The sequence below is a fragment of the Mobula birostris genome, chromosome 6 (assembly GCF_030028105.1).
Source record: "Mobula birostris isolate sMobBir1 chromosome 6, sMobBir1.hap1, whole genome shotgun sequence".
NCBI lineage: Eukaryota > Metazoa > Chordata > Chondrichthyes > Myliobatiformes > Myliobatidae > Mobula > Mobula birostris.
In genome coordinates, this window is record NC_092375.1 from 28,412,786 (window position 1) to 28,431,205 (window position 18,420).

An 18,420-nucleotide genomic window follows, 5' to 3' on the forward strand; every position below is an offset into this window, starting at 1 on the left:
GAACTTTGCCTTTCCAAACCCAGGTTAAAAGTCTGTAAATCAATATTTTGCTTGAAATGTAGAAATCTGACAGTCTTATTTATCGCAAACAACAGGAATTCTGCAGATTTATCAGCAGCTTTATTGCTAAGGAGTAATTGTGTCTTAATATTGCATGTTTTACCAAATAATAATTGACAAATAAATTAAAGAATAACCAGTATACATCAAAATTATAGTAATAGCTTTATTTTCTACAGTAACAAAATTAACAAAAAGGAACCTACACTTAACACAATCTGATAAAGATAATAATATCAAGATGAAATGGTTACAAAATATCTTAGCTTAAACTTTAATTAAACAATCATACAAACATTTAAAGGTAGACTATAATACAAATTTACTTGTTGATTAATGATGCTTTCTCAGAAAAGAATAATAAATTTAGCAGCTGGTACAATACTACATAATCATTTCCAATATTTGACACACTTGTTAAGGCTAGTGACTGCATCAAGCCAACAACCCGCAACACAGCAAAAAGAAGAAATCCGCTAAAATATGCTATATAATGAATTGACATCAAGTTTAAACACCTGCTGACATCTCCAAAATGTGGTGTCTTCATCTGAATAAGTTACAATATAACATATTAAAATCATTCTGCACCCTGTAATGATCGCAACTTCTCTTCAACAGCTGCCAGCCTTGTAATCATCAGATTCAGCACGGTCTGAGACTGTTCAAAAGAAATGCCATAAGGTATATTTGTAAATGCTAACTAACACTAAATGTTTTGACAAATGTGAAAAAGGCAAAAAGCAATATTTCTCTGTAAATGACAATGCAATAACTAAATTTAAAAAAACATAGCACATGATATCTGTTCCCTTTCTAAAGGCAAGAGATTCTATGAGTGAAACATGAAATATCACTGGAAGAAATCCTTTTCTCAGTTATAATTTCTCTGTGTTACAAATACTTGCCTTTAACTCTCAGAATAAAAATGGAAATTTGAGTCTTAGGGTGAAAATTTCAAAACTGTTTTTCAATTATCTGCTTAAATTTAAAATATTTAACTGTAGATTTGCTTTCTTCAAATATCTCATTCTTATTTAATTTAGCCTATTTACACTGTCTTCAAAAATTTTGAGCTAATTTACAAAACATTGTGCATCATGTCAAATCAAAAGAAACATTCTAAAACCTGTCAACAATTTACTAAAAATTAAAAACCAAAATTATAAGCTGAAAAAGTATTTATCCCCTATGTAATTGCTACAATAACTTTCCTCAGGTACAATATACTGTATTACCTTATCAACTCAACTAATGAGATGTAGAAAGTCGGAGTATCACCTCATTTCAATGAATTCATAAGAATATATACCCCTCCCTCCCGCAAGGTTGAACAATATGAAAGGTTTTCAACAGACCAAACCAAAATGAAGGCAAAAGAGCATTCAAGACAAGTCAGGGAAATGATAATAGAAATCTGGGGAAGGGTACAAGACAATCTCAAAGGCATTGAACATACCTTCGAGCCCAGTGCAGGCCTTTGTGGAAAAAGTAGAAAAAATATGAAACCACAGCCACACTGCCCATGTCAGGCTGCCCCGCTAAACTTAATTGTCAGAGAAGAATGGCACTTGTAAGGGAACTACTGTGATACCAACAGTCATTCTGAGTAAGCTGCAGAAGTCAGTGGCTGCAATTAGAAATGAAATTTATAGTTCTATATCTCCAAAACCTTGCACAAAAAGGGTACTTATGGCAAGGAAGCAGCCCTGGCTAAAAAAAACATACCCTTGCCTGTCAAGATTTTGCAAAGCATCATTTAGAAGATGCTGTAAAGAAGGTCTTGCTGTCAGATGAGACTAAAGTGGAACCTTTAAGACTCAAAACCAAGTGCTACATGTGGCACCAGTCTAATACTGTGCATCTGCCAGGTAACATCATTCTAAAGTATTGTACAGGTAGCATCATGCAATGGGGATGCTTTTCAGCAGCAGGGACTGGAAATCTAGTTTATGATTAATGGGACAATGAATGCTGCTAAATGCAGAGAGATCCCGGATTTAGAAAAAGCTAGTCTCTGTCTGAAAGCTTAAACTGGGGAGGAAGTTAGTCTTTCAGCAGGATGACAATCCAAAACACGCTTCCAGAACAACCATGGGGTGGCTTCAAATGAAGAAAATTGATGTCCTTGAGTGAGACCAGAGTCCTGATCTTAACCCAATTGAAAATCTCTGGCAAGACCTCAAGCTGCTGTCCACCACCACTCCCCAACTAACCTGATACAGCTTGAGCAATTTTGTAAAGGAAGAATGGGCAAATCTTGCTCCATCATGTTATACTTATCCAAAAAGACTACTGGCTGTAATAACCGCCAAAGGTGGTTCAAGTAAGTTCTGAGCAAAGAGGGATGACTACTTTTGAACTGCTGACATTTCCGTTTTTTTATTTTTAGTTTTTCATGCTTCATAATTTTCATATTTTGGGGGTCTACTGTAAAAAAGGAAGCATTTGTTTCATAAATAAAAAATCTCAGTTAAATTAATCAAAATCCCTGGCTGTAATACTCATTTATGTGAACAAAGGGATGGGGATTGAATACTTCTTCAAAGCACAGTAAATGTTCCAGACAACAAAGGAAAACTACAAAAACAACTATTAATCTGAAGATGTACCACACAACATTACCTTTGCTAGTTCTCCAAGAACTTCAGCTTGTGTTTCTAGAACTACTGGCTTTTTACTGTCATCTGCAAGTTCTGCATTTATTGTGGAGCCAAGGACATAGCTATAAAAGCAAAGCAAATATTTGCTTACAATTTTGTAAAACAAATAATTGATGAATTAAGTAATCAAGAAGAATAAATAATATTTATATAGATATCACTTTCTTAGTCTATGTACAGCCTCAGAGTCAAGGTTGTGGCTAATTCTCAACTTTCCTCTGGCACAGCCCAGTGAACTCAACACTCTCATTTCAATGGTCATCTTTCAATTCATTCACACAGGTACACTGTCCAACACAAAAAGCTGCAGATCAAACAGGAGGAACAAATATATTTCAAATTCACCTGATTAAAGGCCATTTGGGTTACCCACTACTGAAGTTTCAGCTGAGGCTAACAGTTTAAGATGATTTTAACATAGGATCTTGACGTCAACAAGATCTCTTTGTTATATTCATAGTGATAACTACTGGAGCAAGCTTGATAGTCTCAATTGTTAGCCTACAACACAGGACAACAGGCTTGCAGAGTTTATGCTTGATCATGATCCTTTGCTGAGAAAATTCCTTAATGAAAAACATGTAACAAATATTATTGGTCTAGTAGAATGATTTAAAAGCATGATCATTAATAAAATACCTGCAATTAAGCTTTATGGACTTAGATAAGCTGTGTGTGTTTGCACAAATACTGTAATAGATTCCATGTTTGGCAAACAGAAACTCTACCCAATCCGATTTCTCAACAGCTCTCGAGATAAACAAGCAGAGTTATAAAGCTGTGTTCCTGACTCTCAGCTAACCCATAAAACTTTGTCTGCATCTAATTTTTTAAATGATTATAATTTTACAAATTCATTTCATTCAACAATATAGTTGAGTTTTATTTTTCTCAAAAAAATTTTAAAATTTCACAACAGCTCACAGTTAAAACATTTGCAAAATTTAACAGCTAGTGAAATTTCATTCATAAATAACTGATAGAATAATTTGCAATTACCTATAAACTGCCAAACAGGTAAATGTACTAAATTCTGTGAAGTTTGACAAAGCTAATTTCACTGTTCTGCCAATTAAAATTTTAAAGCAAAAAAACAAAACGTACTTTGCATATACCTAAATCCCCAGACCACCTGGTTCAAGACACTTCTATTCAATCATTCATCATTCCATCATTCAATTCTTGAACCAACCTGTACAACCTAATTACTACCTCATTATAGCAACACCATAACCATGTTGCACTACAATGGACTTTGGTTTTTCCTTTATTCTAATTGTGTTCTTCCTGGTACAATGTTTTAAAAAAATTATAACTCTTTTTGTGAATGTTGTCTTTAATACCATGTACCAATGATGCTACTACAAGTAGGCTTTTTAAAAATTTAACTTATGCATATATCGACTTTGACTTAACAGTAGATTGGAGAATTACACACTTACCTTTCAATATAGGCCACTGCCAAGCAATATATATTCCTCTTGAAGTCAAGGTGGGCTGGAGTGCTTAGGTACATTCTGCCCAGTGAAAGAGAGCAGCCAGTACAGGAAAGCAAAACGTAAATGCTGGGGGAATAAAAAAAAGTCAAACATAGTTACTGCAGAAACAAAGTAGAGAAAGTTTACAGCTGGTGATGGACTCCTTCCTATACCTAGTGGGGTACTGTCAATGTACTATCTGTAGTCCCCACATTCAACCACCATAAGCTCATGGGAAATACATGTATTAACAAAGAATATTACAGCACACTACAGGCCCCTTGGGCCCATGATGCTGTGCCAAACTTTTAAAATACTCTAAGATCAACCAAACTCTTCTTTTGTACATGCCCTCTATTTTTCTTTCATCCATCTGCCCATCTAAGAGTCTCTTAAATGCCCCTAATGTATCTACCTCTACATGACCCCTGGCAGCACGCTCCACATACTTTGAGTGAAGAAAAACTACCTTTGACATCAACCCCCCTACTTTCCTCAAATCATCTTAAAATCATCCACCCTTTTACAAATTAGCCATTTCTGTCCGGGAAAATGTCATTATCTATCCACTCTATCTATGCCTCTTATCCTATACACTTCCATCAAGTCACCTTCCATCTTCCTTCGCTCCAAAGTGAAAAGCCTACGTTTGCTCAAGGCACCTTCATAAGACATGCCCTCTAGTCCAGGCACCATTCTGGTTAATCTCCTCTTCACTCTCTAAAGCTCCCACATCCTTTCTATAATGAGGCAACTGGAATTGAACACAATATTGAACCTGCATTCTGCATATATTATAAACCTCACTCAGAAGTCAAAGACCCTTTGCAGATTATAGAACTGAACACTTAGCCTGAGAACTTTTCACTGTGTCCCCAGGTCTCTCTATTCTAACTAGCTGGAATAGTCTTTTGAATAATGCAAAGCAATAATTATTGTAATGCATATCATTGTGGACTTCAGGCATGGTAGGAGCCACACTCACGTCCCCACCTACATCAATGGAGCTGTAGTGCAGCGTGTATCAAGCTTCAAATTCCTTGGTGGCCACATTTCCGAGGATCTCACCTGGTCCCTGAACTCCTCCATCCTGATCAAAAAGGCGCAACAGGGCCTTTATTTCCTGCGGAGCATCAAGAAAGCTCACCTCTGTCCCAGGATACTGACGGACTTTTACCGCTGTACCATTGAGAGCATACACACCAACTGCATCCCAGTGTGGTGTGGCAATTGTCCCGTATCAGAACGCAAAGCACTCCAGCGTGTGGTGAAAACTGCCCAGTGAATTATCGACACCCAATTGCCCACCATTGAGAACTACCATAAATGCTGCCTGGGCAGGGCGAAAAGCATTATCAAGGATGCATCTCACCCTAACCATGAACCTTTCACTCTCCTCCCATCCGGTAGGTGCTACAGGAGCCTCCGCTCCTGCACCAGCAGACACAGGAAGGGCTTCTTTCCTGAGGCTGTGACCCTGCTGAACCTCACATCACACCACTAAGCAGTGTTGCACCCATATTATACTGCCTCAGTACTTTTATATTTGTGTGCTGTAGCAATTAGTTTTTATTTGCAGTTATTTTGTAAATAACACTATTCTTTGCATTTCTGGTTAGATGCTAACTGCATTTCATTGGCTTTGTATCTGTACTCGGCACAATGACAATAAAGTTGAATCGAATCTAATCTAATATTTCTACATATAGCCTTTGAAAAAAATTCAAACAGTTTAAAAACTTACCAACCAGATTCATCAGCTCTGTCTATTTTCTGATCTTTATCTACAAGGATATTATTTGTGACACCTATGTGAAGACAAGTCATGAGTTTAGAATCTCACCTTTCAGGAATAACATTCATAAGGTATAGCAAAAGGCGTATTAGGCCATCTTCTGGAAAAATCTTGTTCTTCAAATGTTAGAGGTCAGAATAAGTAGATTGATTACAAAAATGTCTGCGAGATGTCACTTCTATAGCCATGTAGACCATTACCATAATAAAATGTGCACCTCATTTCTACCTTTGGAGATGCTAAAGACCAGAAGGAATTGGTTTAAGCAAAGGGGAAGGTTTAGAGGAAATTTGAAAAGACACACACACACAAATGACACATGGAACTTGTTTGGGGTAGGCAGAGACTCTTACAACACTTAAATATTTCGATAAGCAATTGGGGCAACATGGCAAAGAAAACTACAGACCAAGTTCTTGGAAATGGTACAAGTACGAGAGTTATTCAGGCAGCCAACCAGTTGTCTGCTTCAGCTAATTCCATTTGCCTGCAATTGGCTCATATCAATCTAAACCTTTCCTATCCATTTACCTGTCTAAACTTCTTATAAATGTCGTAATTGTACCTGCCCCTTCCCCCTTCCTCTCAGCTCATTCCACATACTCACTACCCTTTTGTGTGGGGGAAAAACCCTTGCTCTTTCCCCTCTCACCCTAAACTTTGCATACTCATTTTAGACTGTCCTACTCCGGGAAAAACACTGTGACCTTATCCATGCCCCTCAAGATGTTACATCAGCTGAGGCCACCCCTCAGACTCCTTTATTCCAGAGGGGAAAAAATGTTCCAGCCTATCCAGTCTCTTCCTATAACCCAAGAGCTCCAGCCCCAGTAACATCGTCGTGAATCACTTCTGTGGACTTTCCAGATTAATGACATCCTTTGCATGGCTGGGGATTCAGATTATTATTATTATTAATTATCACACGTACCAAACAACAGTGAAAAGCTTCTGTTTGCATACCACCCAAGATGATCAGATTGGTACATAAAGGTAATTTAAAAAAAACAGAATGCAAAATAGAATGTAGCAGCTACTACACACAATACTCCAAGTGAGGTTTCACCACCGTTTTATAAAACAATAATGTGACATTCTAATCCTCGTAGTCTGTGCCAACTTGATGGCCAGAATGGATACGGTGGGCCGAAGAGCTTGCATATCCGTGATGTAACCTGGGGTCACCGGGTGTTTCGTGTCTTTCAACATCAGACACTCTCCCCCAACAGACTCAGCAAAGGTTGATCAGGCCCCGGCTTGTGTCCACGGGCCACATCTCCTGATGCAGCCTCTGTGACCGTCCTGATGGCTCTTTTCTTTGCAGCCCCTTGTAGAACGAGTAGCCAGCAAACCCTCTACACCCCACCTCCATAGGCTCACATCGTGACATCCACCCCTGTCTCTGTCCTCCCAAGGAACTGTCAGCTCCACCTTGACCACCTACTTCGAGGTTTCTGACAGAAAGAACATGTCAAAAGGTAATTATTTAGCACCTACTCTTCAGATAGATCATGTTCTCCTTCGGGTTTGCTCCAGCCCATGCCAGCGAATCTCCGACGGGCAGCCGACACTGGGAGCACAGAAAAACCACGGGCAGATCCGAGTCGCCGCTAACGAAAGTGCCCGAGTCCCTAGTCGTCTCGTCCTCATCATCTGTAACCAGATCCACGGTCACTCCCGCCATCTTTCAAACCGCTGACCCCCTTCGAGCATGCGCACAAACTAAGGAGGCGGCCGCACCGCGCAAGCGCTGTTCGTAACTGGCCGAGCGTGCGCGCACTTGCGATGTTGCGCGTTCTCGGACCAAAGGTGCGCGGTAATGGGGACAAGAGAAGAAGAAAACGGACAACAACCATAACACACTCAGTGAAAGACTGCACCAGTGTGCAAAAGACAACAAACTGTGCAAATACAAAAAGAAAGAAAGAATAATATTAAATAAATAAATAAGCAATAAATATAGAGAAAATGAGATAAAGAGTCCTTGAAAGTGAGTCTCCATTGGTTATGGGAACATTTCAGTGATAGGGCAAGTGAAGTTGAGTGAAGTTAACACTTTGGTTCGAGAGCCTGATGGTTGAGGGGTGATAACTGTTCCTGAACCTGGTGGTGTAAGTCCTGAGGCTCCGTACCTTCTTCCTAATGGAGAGAGCATGACCTGGGCAGTGGGTACAAAAGACGATTGACAGCTTGTCCTACTGGTAGCGGAATCCAAAGCTCAGGGCACAAGCTGGACAAACATTTGACAGATACATGACATGCCAGAAAACAAATCCTGGAGTGGCAGAGAAGATACCTTGATTAAGTGCTCCTGCCCACCTGGTCCATTTTTACACCTGCATTCCTTTACCAAAGCGTCAAGGATTACATTCCTTTACCAAAGCGTCAAGGATACTCAGGTGTACAGATAATAGTGGACAAGCTTTCAAGATGGGTGGAAGCTATTCCAGCAAGGGAAGCCACTGCCATTCACACAGCAAAAACTCTGATCAAGGACTATATTCCTCATTGGGGATTGCCATGTCACATTGACTCTAACCAAGGAATACGTTTCACTGGGAGTGTTTGTCAGGAATTATGTTGACTGATGGACATTGAATGGTCTTTTCATTGTTCACATAACCCAGAGTCATCAGGACAATTCAAACAAATGAACGTAACCATCTAACAGCGATTGATAAAGTATTAAGAAGAGGGCATACCATGGCCTTTGGCTCTTCCTATGGGGTAGCAGCATAGCAAACCCAAATAAGAAAAGTAAACTGAGGTGGTAACAGCGCACTGCCTGGAACCCTCTTTCTTAGAGAGGCTGATAAACACATTATAGCAGACAGATGTTAGCTATTGTGCGAAATTAACCAAAGCTGTCCAGTTTGCTTCACAAGGAGGACACACTCTGATTTCCTGTGAGTGGGTCCTGATTAAGGTTTATTATCAAAAACAAGAGAAAATCTGCAGACACTGGAAATCCAAACAACACACACAAAATGCTTCAAGTCCCTTCGGGTCTAGGCCTGAAAGTTCACAGTTTACTCTTTTCTATAGATGCTGCCTGGCCTGCTGAGCTCCTCCAGCATTTTGTGTGTGTTGCTCAGGTTTATTATCACCACCAGCATGTGTCGTGAAATATGCTAACTTAGCAGCAGCAGTACAATGCAATATGTAATAATAGAGAAAGAAAAAAATAAGTAAATCAATTACAGTAAGTATATGCTGTATATGGATATTAAATAGATTAAAAATAGTGCAAAAACACAAGTGACATATATTAAAAATAAGTGAGGTAGTATTCATGGGTTCAATGTCCATCTAGGAATCGTATGGAAGAGGGAAAACAACTGTTCCTGAATCATTGAGTGTGTACCTTCAGGTTTCTGTACCCACTTCCTGACAGTGACAATGAGAAGAGGACATGTCCTGGGTGATGAGTGTCCTGAATAATGGATGTCACCTTTCTGAGGCACCACTCCTTGAAGATGTGTTGGGTACTATGGAGACTAGTACCCAAGATAGAGTGCCTAATTTTACAACTTTCTGTAGCTTCTTTCAGTCCTGTGCAGGAGCCCCCCACATACCAAGCAGTGATGTTGCTTGTCAGAATGCTCTCCATGGTACAGTTTTCAAGTGTTTTAGGTGACAAACCAAATCTCTTCTAATGAAATATAGCCGCTGTCTTGCCCTCTTTATAGCTGCATCAATATATTGGGACCAGGTTAGATCCTTGGATATCTTGAGACCCAGAAACTTGGAGCTGCTCACTCTCTCCACTTCTGATCCCTCTATGAAGACTGGTTTGTATTCCCTTGTCTTACCCTTCCTGAAGTCCACAATCAACTCTTTTGTCTTACTGACGTTGAGTGCAAGGTAGTTGCTGTGATACCACTCCACTATCTGGTATATCTCACTCCTGTATGCCCCCTTGCCTCCATCTGAGATTCTACCAACAATGATTGTATCATCAGCAAATTTATAGATGGTGTTTGAGCTATGCCTAGCCACACAGTAAAGGGTATAGAGAGAGTAGAGCAGTGGGCTAAGCACACAGCCCTGCAGTGTGCCAGTGTTGATCATCAGCAAGGAGGAGATATTATCACCAATCCAGAGAGATTGTGGTCTTCCTGTTAGGAAGTCGAGGATCCAATTGCAGAGGGAGGTACAGAGGCCCAAGTTCTGTAGCTTATCGATCAGGACTGTGGGAATGATGGTGTTAAATGCTGAGCTATTGTCAATGAACAGCATCCAGACATGTGTTTGTATTGTCCACATGATCTATGGTCTTGTGAGAGCCATTGAAATTGTATCTGCTGTAGACCTATTGTGGCGATAGGCAAATTGCAGTGGGTCCAAGTCCTTGCTGAGGCTGGTGTTCATTCTAGCCATGACCAGCCTCTCAAAGCATTTCATCACCATAGATAAGAGTGCTATTGGGTGATAGTCATTAAGCCAGCTCACACTACTCTTTTTAGGCATTGGTATAATTGTTGCTTTTTTGAAGCAGGTGGGAACTTCTGACTGTATCAGTGAGAGGTTGAAAATGTCCTTGAACACTCATGCCAGTTGTTTGGCACAAGATTTCAGAGCCGTATCAGGGTCCTGCCACCTTGCAAGGGTTCACCCTTCTTAAAGGCAATCTAGCATCAGCCTCCAAGACAGAGATTACTGGGTCACCAGTGCAACAGGGATCTTCGTAGCTGTAGATATATTCCCCCTTTCAAAGCAGGCATTGAAGGCATCTGTTAGTGAAGCATTCATGTCATTGGGTTTTGTTTTGTAGGAATAATGTCCTTCAAACCTAGCCAGAGTTAACATGCATCTGATGTCATCTCCAACCTCACTCAGAATTATTTCTTCACTCTTGAAATAACCCTCCACATACCTGGTCTCCATGTACAGACCTGGGTCGCCAGACTTAAGTGCCACAGATATAGGGTCTCAGCAGATGACGAACTTCCTGATTCATCCATGGCTTTTGGTTAGGAAATGTACAGGAAGATGAATCCCTGAATACAGTCTAGTCCAGCGATTCAAAGCAGTCCTGTAAACGCTCCTGTCCTTCCCTTGTCCATACCATGTTGGTCCTCACTACTGGTGCTGCAATCTTCAGCTTCTGCCTATACTCAGGGAATAGAAGTACAGCCAGGTGATCAGACTTTCCAAAGTGTGGGCGTGGAATAGCATGACAGGCATTCTTGATGGTGAAGAATTAAGAAACTGCATAAGGAACCATTGGGAGCTGGATGGGAAGGTCTTTATCCGGTGCTGTCATTAATCAACTCGACGATGAAAGTAGAAGGCAAAAGTAAGCAGATACATGCCAGCTACTGAAAGCAAGCTAAAGTGGTATCCAACAAGGACAACAAATGCTAGTAACCTCTGACGCAGTAAATAATGCTGCTGGGCTACAGTGAACAAATCACTAACCAGCCAGAAGACTTCAAGGAAGTCTACAACTACTAGACATTATGAAGTTTATTCTAATCTTTTTAGAAAGTTGTTGTTATATTTTTCCCAATTTTGCCTATGTATTATGAGGACTAATATTCATTAAAATATGTCTTATCATAATTTACATCTTTTTTACTTGTTTAAGGGCGATCGGAATATTTCAAATTCGCATAACTGTGCCTACTACTCTGCCTAACTGTGACATAATCTTATGAATACCTTGAAGAATATCTACCTTTTGATATTTCATAACTTAGGTAGTGTTTTGATTATTTCATACATAACGTAGATATAACAAGTTTTTTTGCCTCTGAATTTTCTGATCTAATGTAATGATTTTAAACATGTGATTTACAATCAAGGGGGGGGGGTGTTTGGATCCAATTGTTTAAATCTTAGATTAGACTGTTCAATTGTTAATAACTTTGCATTTTAACCATTAATTATCTGCCTGTATTTTAAGTAGTTATTATACACATATAACAATTTAATATGCCTCTAGTTTCAATACAAAGTATAATTCTAGAAAGGTCTGCAAGTTTCTTTGTTTTGTATTATTTGAGTAAGTGTTTTCTTGTTGGTTAACTTGGTACTGTGGTATTTGAGTAATATCTTTCTAATTGGTTAATTCTTATTTACAAATTGGAATGGAATTTTCCACGGGTATAAGATAGCTAAACACAAAGCAGCACCATCTTAATCTTCATAGCATCTTTAATCATAGCTTTCTCTTCATTAGTAGACCTTATCACTGTCTGTTGAACTTTCCTCTGCTCTATCAACTCTTAATAAGACAATCATGAAACACCAAGTTTTGTGCCTCTTGCCTGACTTCTAAAAGAACCTTGGATCAAAAGCATCAGATTCTGCACTGTCTTTACCCAATGCGGACATCTAGACTACACAATTTGCAAGTGGTCGTATAGGAAAATTTTGAACGACATTTAGGGAAGTATAAGGAATATAACATGCATGTAGCTCAGATTAGAAAGGATACATTTGGTTTGTAAACCTAGAACATATTAAGATAATTACAGTGAATTTGAAGTTACCCAGTTGTGGTATGAATTTCATGACAGAGTCAGCTTGGAGCACTGAAAAACTATTATTCAAGTTCTGATCCATATCCAGGAGAAAGGGTGGATGAGTCAGAAGCCGGCTTGAGTGTTAGTATATCTGAGGACACAAAAATGTAATTATTTCTAAGGAAGCCAGAACCAAGGGGAGGTGGAGAGCTGATAGTGAAGCAGCACAGCATGATCCAAGAGGGGAGCATAAGAAGGTGAGGTTCAACAGGAAACCGTAGATAATTTATTCTTAATTTTATGATGCACTTAAAACTTCTGAGATACTGTACTTTCACTATGTATTTGAAACCTGTTTTCAAGTAACTATACACTAGTTATGAGCCAAAATTTCAATGTATTTCTGACATGTTTTGAATCTTTCTGGGAAACAGATTTATTACAGTCCCACAAGGGGAAGACTGTTTTGCTGATATTTCTCATGAGAACATAATCCATCCAAAGAGGGCCTTATTGGGTTGTTTACAGCTACAGATTTAATTTAGTGCATATCTATTGTAGTAACATTGATTTTTTTAATGCTTCACAGCCCGAATACCTTTCATAATTCCAGTTTTCAAAACTACATCCTAAAATATCAGTCATGTTATTTATCACTGACTTGTGTATTGCAAAATCTGTTTTTTGCAATAGCAATACATGATAAAGACTTAAAATTACTATCAATTACAAAAGAAATAGTGCAAAGAGTGGATGACAAGGCGGTGTTCATAGCTTTATGGATCATTCAGAATAAGATTGATTCCAGTATTTTAAAAGTAGTAACAATTTGTGTATGACAAACTAAATATGACTTCATGATTTTCTAAGGTACAAATTTGTTAACGTGTTGTCTATGAGCCACATTGGAAACTTGTAACCAAAACTTCCAGTTTTCAAAGGACTGAAAAGATGCATGCAACTAACTTGAATATTATTAACCTTCCATCTTCAGTTTTGCCTTTGCTTGCCATCACTAAAGGAAACACACAAGAAATCTGTGAATCATGGTCTCAAGAATTGTTTTCTGCTTATCTGGTCCAGAGCACAGTGAAATGGATTTTATTTTAGCTGCGCCATTTCAACTAAATACCTTTAAAATTAAAAGAAGTTATGCCAGTGTATGCTCTTGATGAATAACAGGTTATGAAAACAGTTGATTTTTCTCATTGTCATAGAAAAGTACAGCACAGAAACAGGCCCTTTGGCCCATCTAGTCCACACTGAACCATTTAAGCTGCCTACTCCCATTGACCTGCACCTGGACCATAGCCCTGCATACCCTGACATCCATGTACATATCAAAAATTCTCTTAAATGTTGAAATCAAGCTTACATGCTCAACTTCCTCTGGCAGCTCATTCCACACTCTCATGGCCCTCTGAGTGAAGATGTTTCCCCTCATATTCCTCTTAAACTTTTCAACTTTCACCCTTTCCCTATAACCTCTAGATGCAGCCCCACTCAATCTCAGTGGAAAAAGCCTCTTTGCATTTACTCTATCTATACCCTTCATAATTTTTTATATCTCTATTAAATCTCTCATCAGTCTTCTATGGTCCAAGGAATAAAGTCTTAACCTATTCAGTCTTTCCTTATAACACAGGTGCTCCAGTAACAGCAACATCCTTGTAAGTTTTTCTGAACTCTTTCAATCTTATTTAGATCTTTTCTGCAGGGCAGTGACCAAAAACTGTATACAACACTCCAATTTAGGCCTCCCCAATGTCTTTTACAACTTAAACATAACATCCGATGTCTTGTACCCAATACTTTGATTTACGAAGGCCAATGTGCCAAAAGCTTTCTTTATGATCCTATCTACTTGTGACACCACTTTCAATGAATTATGGGCTGTATTTCCAGATCCCTTTGCTCTATCACACTCCTCAGTGCCCTATCGTTCACTATGTAAGACCTAGTGTGGTTGGTCCAACTGAAACACAACACCTCACACTTAACTGCATGAAATTCCATCTGCCATTTTTCAGCCCATTTTTCCAGCTGGTCCAAAACCCACTCCAAGCTCTGATAGTTTTCCTCGCTGTCCACTTCACTCCCAAACTTGGTGCCATCTGCAAATTTGCTGATCCAGTCAATCACGTGATCACCCAAATCATTGATATAAATGACAAACAACAATGGACCCAGCAGCAATCCCTGCAGCACTCCACTAGCCCCAGGCCTCCAGTCAGAGAGGCAACCATCTACTACCACTCTCTGGCTTCTCTCACTAATTGTCCAATTCAATTTACTACTTCATCTTGAATGTCACGTGACTGAACCTCCTGACCAACCTTCCACGTGGGACCTTGTCAAATGCCTTACCAAGGTCCATGTAGGTAAAATCCACTGCCTTGCCTTCATCTACTTTCCTGGTAACTTCCTCAAAAAACTGGACAAGATTAATTAGACACGACCTACCACACACAAAGCTATGCTGACTATCCTGTCAGTCCATGTATATCCAAATACTTACATCTCCAGTCCCTTAAGATAACTTTCCCACTACTGATATTAGGCTTACTGGCCTATAATTTCTTTATTTTAAAGCCATTCTTAAGCAATGGAATAACATTAGCTATCCTCCAATCGTCTGGTATGTCACCTGTCACTAAGGATGATTTAAATATCTCTGCTAGGGCCCTTGCAACTTCTGCACTTGCCTCCTACAGGGTCCAAGGGAACACCTTGTCAGGCCCTGGGAATTTATCTACCCCAACTTGCCTCAAGGCAGCAAACATCTCCTCCTCTGAAATCAGTATAGGGTCCATGACCTTGCTGCTGTTTTGCCTCACTTCTATAGATTCTTTTTTTTGGCGTGTACCTGCGTGCGTGCGAGTCTGTGCATGTACGTCTGCGTGTGTGTCTGCATGTGCATGCGTGCGTCCGTGATGATGTCTTTTTTTTCATGGCTTTTTACAAGGTGCGGAGCAAGGGAGAGAGAGAGAGAGACTGTGTGGCACACCACTCCCCACACAGACACTTAAGGAGTATTTTTCCCTTTATTTTACGGGGTAGAGTTGTGATCTCGACACAAACCCGGTACAGATGGAAAGCGTACTTGGGAGCGGACCCGACTGGTTCGAACCCAGGAACCTCCACTCCTGGGTCCGGCGCCAATACTTCTATAGATTCTGTGTCAATCTCCTGAGTAAACAGAGATACAAAAAATCTATTTAAGATTTTCCCCGACACACACAAAGTGCTGGAGGAACTCCACAGGGCAGGCAACATCTATGGGAAAAAGTTCAGTCGATACTTCGGGCCAAAACCTTTGGTAGAACCCTTCGGCCTGAAATGTCAACTGTATTTTTTTCCATAGACACTGCCTGGCCTGCTGAGTTCCTCCGGCATTTTTTGTGTGTTGCTTGGATTTTCAGCATCTGCAGATTTTCTCTTGTTTGTGATAAGATATTTCCCTTCTCTTTTGGCTCCTGCATAGATTACCATTCTGATCTTCCAGAGGACCTATTTTGTCCCTTGCAGTCCCTTTGCCCTTAACATATCTGTGGAATATCTTAGGAATCTCCTTCACCTTGTCTGCTATGGCAACATCATGCCTTCTTTACCCCTCCTGATTGTTTTCTTAAGTGGTCTCTTGAATTTCTCCATAAGCATCTCATTTGTTCCTACCTGCCTGTACCTCCTATGGACCTCCTTTTTTACTTAACTAGGGCCTCAATATCTCTTGAAAACCAAGGTTTCCTACGCTTGTTATCTTTACGTTTTATTCTGAAAGGTACATACAAGCTTTATACTCTCAAAATTTCACTTTTGAAGGCCTCCTGCCTACCAAGTACACCTTTGCCAGAAAGCAGCCTGTCCCAGTCCACACTTGCCAGATCCATTCTGAAACCATCAAAGTTGGCCTTTCTCCCATTTAGAATCTCAACCCATGGACAGACCTATCTTTTCCCATATTTACTTTGAAACTAATGACATTATAATCACTAGATACAAAGTGTTCCCCTATACAAACTTCTTTCATCTGCCCTGTCTCATTCCCTAGTAGCAGATCAAATATTGTACACTCTCATGGGGATTTCTTTGTACTGATTAAAGAAACTTCCCTGAACGCATTTGACAAACTCTATCCCATCTAGTTCTTTTACAGTATGAGAGTTCCGGTCAATATCTGCAAAGTTAAAATGACCTACTGTAACAATTTTATGTTTATTGCAACAGTTTCTACAAACTTGTTCCTCTAAATCCCTCCTACTGTTGGGTGGTCTGTAATATAGCCCCATTAATGTGATCATACCTTTCTGATTTTTCAGTTCCACCCATAAAGCCTCACTAGATGAGCTCTCCAGTTTGAGCTGACTGAGCACTGCAGTGACATTTTCCCTGACTAGTAACACCACCCCCCTTTTAATCCCTCCCACTCTGTTACATCTAAAAAAACAGAACCCCAGGATATTGAGCTGCTAGTCCTGCCCTTCCTGCAAACAAATCTCACTGAGGGTGACAATACCGTAATTCCATGTGTTGATCCATGACCTGAGCTCATCTGCCTTTCAACTCCTCCTTGCATTGAAATATGCTCAGCTTAGAACATTAGTTGCACCATGCTCAACCTCTTGATTCCTGAATTTGTCTGAGGTCTTAACAACATTAGTCTCCACAACCTCTCCACTATCTGGCACTCTGGTTCTCATCCCCCTGTAACTATAGTTTAAACCCCCGGTGCAGCACTAGCAAACCTTCCAGCCTGGATATTAGTCCTCCTCCAGTTCAGACACCGGAGGTCTCCCTGCCTTCCCACATCCTGCAAGAGGAGCATTCAACTATCCTGCCTGGCACCCCTACTGTTCTAACTGTGCAAATATAAAGAAGGAAAACAATAAATAAACTGGGGAAAGAAAACTGCCTTCAGGTTTTTTTGCCTTCTCTCACTCAAGCTTCCCCTTGAAAATCTGAAGTGTCAAATAACCACTCTAACACTGTTCACTCCAACAATGGCCCCTCCACTTGCCCCTGCCTTATTTCAATTTGTTCTTGCCAACCAATCCCAATTGCTGACTAGCCGCTGCTCAGAACACCAAACTGTTGTGAGTCGATGCCTTATGTACTCAATTGGCAAACCCGAGTGATTTACATCTTCTCACCCTTTCATTTGGCAAACCTGTGTGAGTTACATCTTCTCACCCTTTCGATTGCTGATTCTCAGGCTAGTTTCCAATATTTCTTCATTCACCCATTGACAATTCCCAGATGCCTCATCCACCCAGTCCTTGTCAATTCTTCATTTTCAGAAGTCACACCAATATAGTGCACAGATCATGGAGTATATTTATGGACACTGCAATTTGCAGCAGAGAAATTTCCACCTCCTACTGCTTACCACTAAATCTAATTCCTCTGTTGTACATACTAAATTTACCCTTAAATGTATCTATATTATTCTACATTCCAGGCAGTCTCTGGGAAGCAATGGAAACCAACAAAGCTGCTATCTTACTAATTTTAAGATCGAGGAGGTGTCCACCAGGAATTAGAGACTTGTCAGACCACAGCTCCAGCAGTTTTCTCAGTACCACAGCCCTGATGATGATAATTTCCACAAGTTTTATTCTTCCCTAATTTATAGTTTATTAGAAACAAGGTTAGTGAACTTGTGGCACAGATCAGTACCAAGGCCATTACAGAAACCTGGTTGCAAGGTGGAAATGACTGGGAATTAAATATCCAAGGGGCTATCAGGTAACAGGGAAAGATAGGCAGGAAGGCAAAAGAGGTGGGGTGGCACTCTTAATTAAGGATGAGATCAGGGCGATTGTGAAGGATGTTATAAGATCTATGAAGCAGAATGTTGAGTCCATCTGGGTAGAGATTAAGAATAATAAAGGAAAAAAGTCACTGGTGGGAGTTGTCTACAGGCCACCTAATAAAAACTATTGCAGTGGCAAAGG

At 40.0% G+C, this 18,420-nt stretch overlaps 1 protein-coding gene across 1 annotated transcript; it reads right to left on the reverse strand.

Annotated features, from left to right (window-relative positions):
• Positions 1 to 239: 239 nt before the first annotated feature.
• Positions 240 to 7,689, reverse strand: mis18a (MIS18 kinetochore protein A). Its single transcript, XM_072262218.1, has 5 exons — positions 7,494 to 7,689; positions 5,946 to 6,009; positions 4,166 to 4,288; positions 2,686 to 2,785; positions 240 to 721 (listed from the first exon to the last, which is right to left on the reverse strand). Exons 1-5 carry the CDS (start codon positions 7,678 to 7,680, stop codon positions 641 to 643), a joined length of 555 nt encoding a protein of 184 aa, XP_072118319.1. The 5' UTR covers positions 7,681 to 7,689; the 3' UTR covers positions 240 to 640.
• Between the last annotated feature and the right edge of the window lie 10,731 nt (positions 7,690 to 18,420).

Bases quoted from the DNA above. Each gene is read 5' to 3' on its own strand.
- mis18a (XM_072262218.1), bottom strand. From the start codon at position 7,680: ATGGCGGGAGTGACCGTGGATCTGGTTACAGATGATGAGGACGAGACG. The intron at 6,010-7,493 runs GTAGGTGCTAAA...GTCTTCACATAG, and splicing joins GAACATGATCTATCTGAAGA to GTGTCACAAATAATATCCTT. The intron at 722-2,685 runs GTAATGTTGTGT...TCTTTTGAACAG, and splicing joins TTCTTGGAGAACTAGCAAAG to TCTCAGACCGTGCTGAATCT.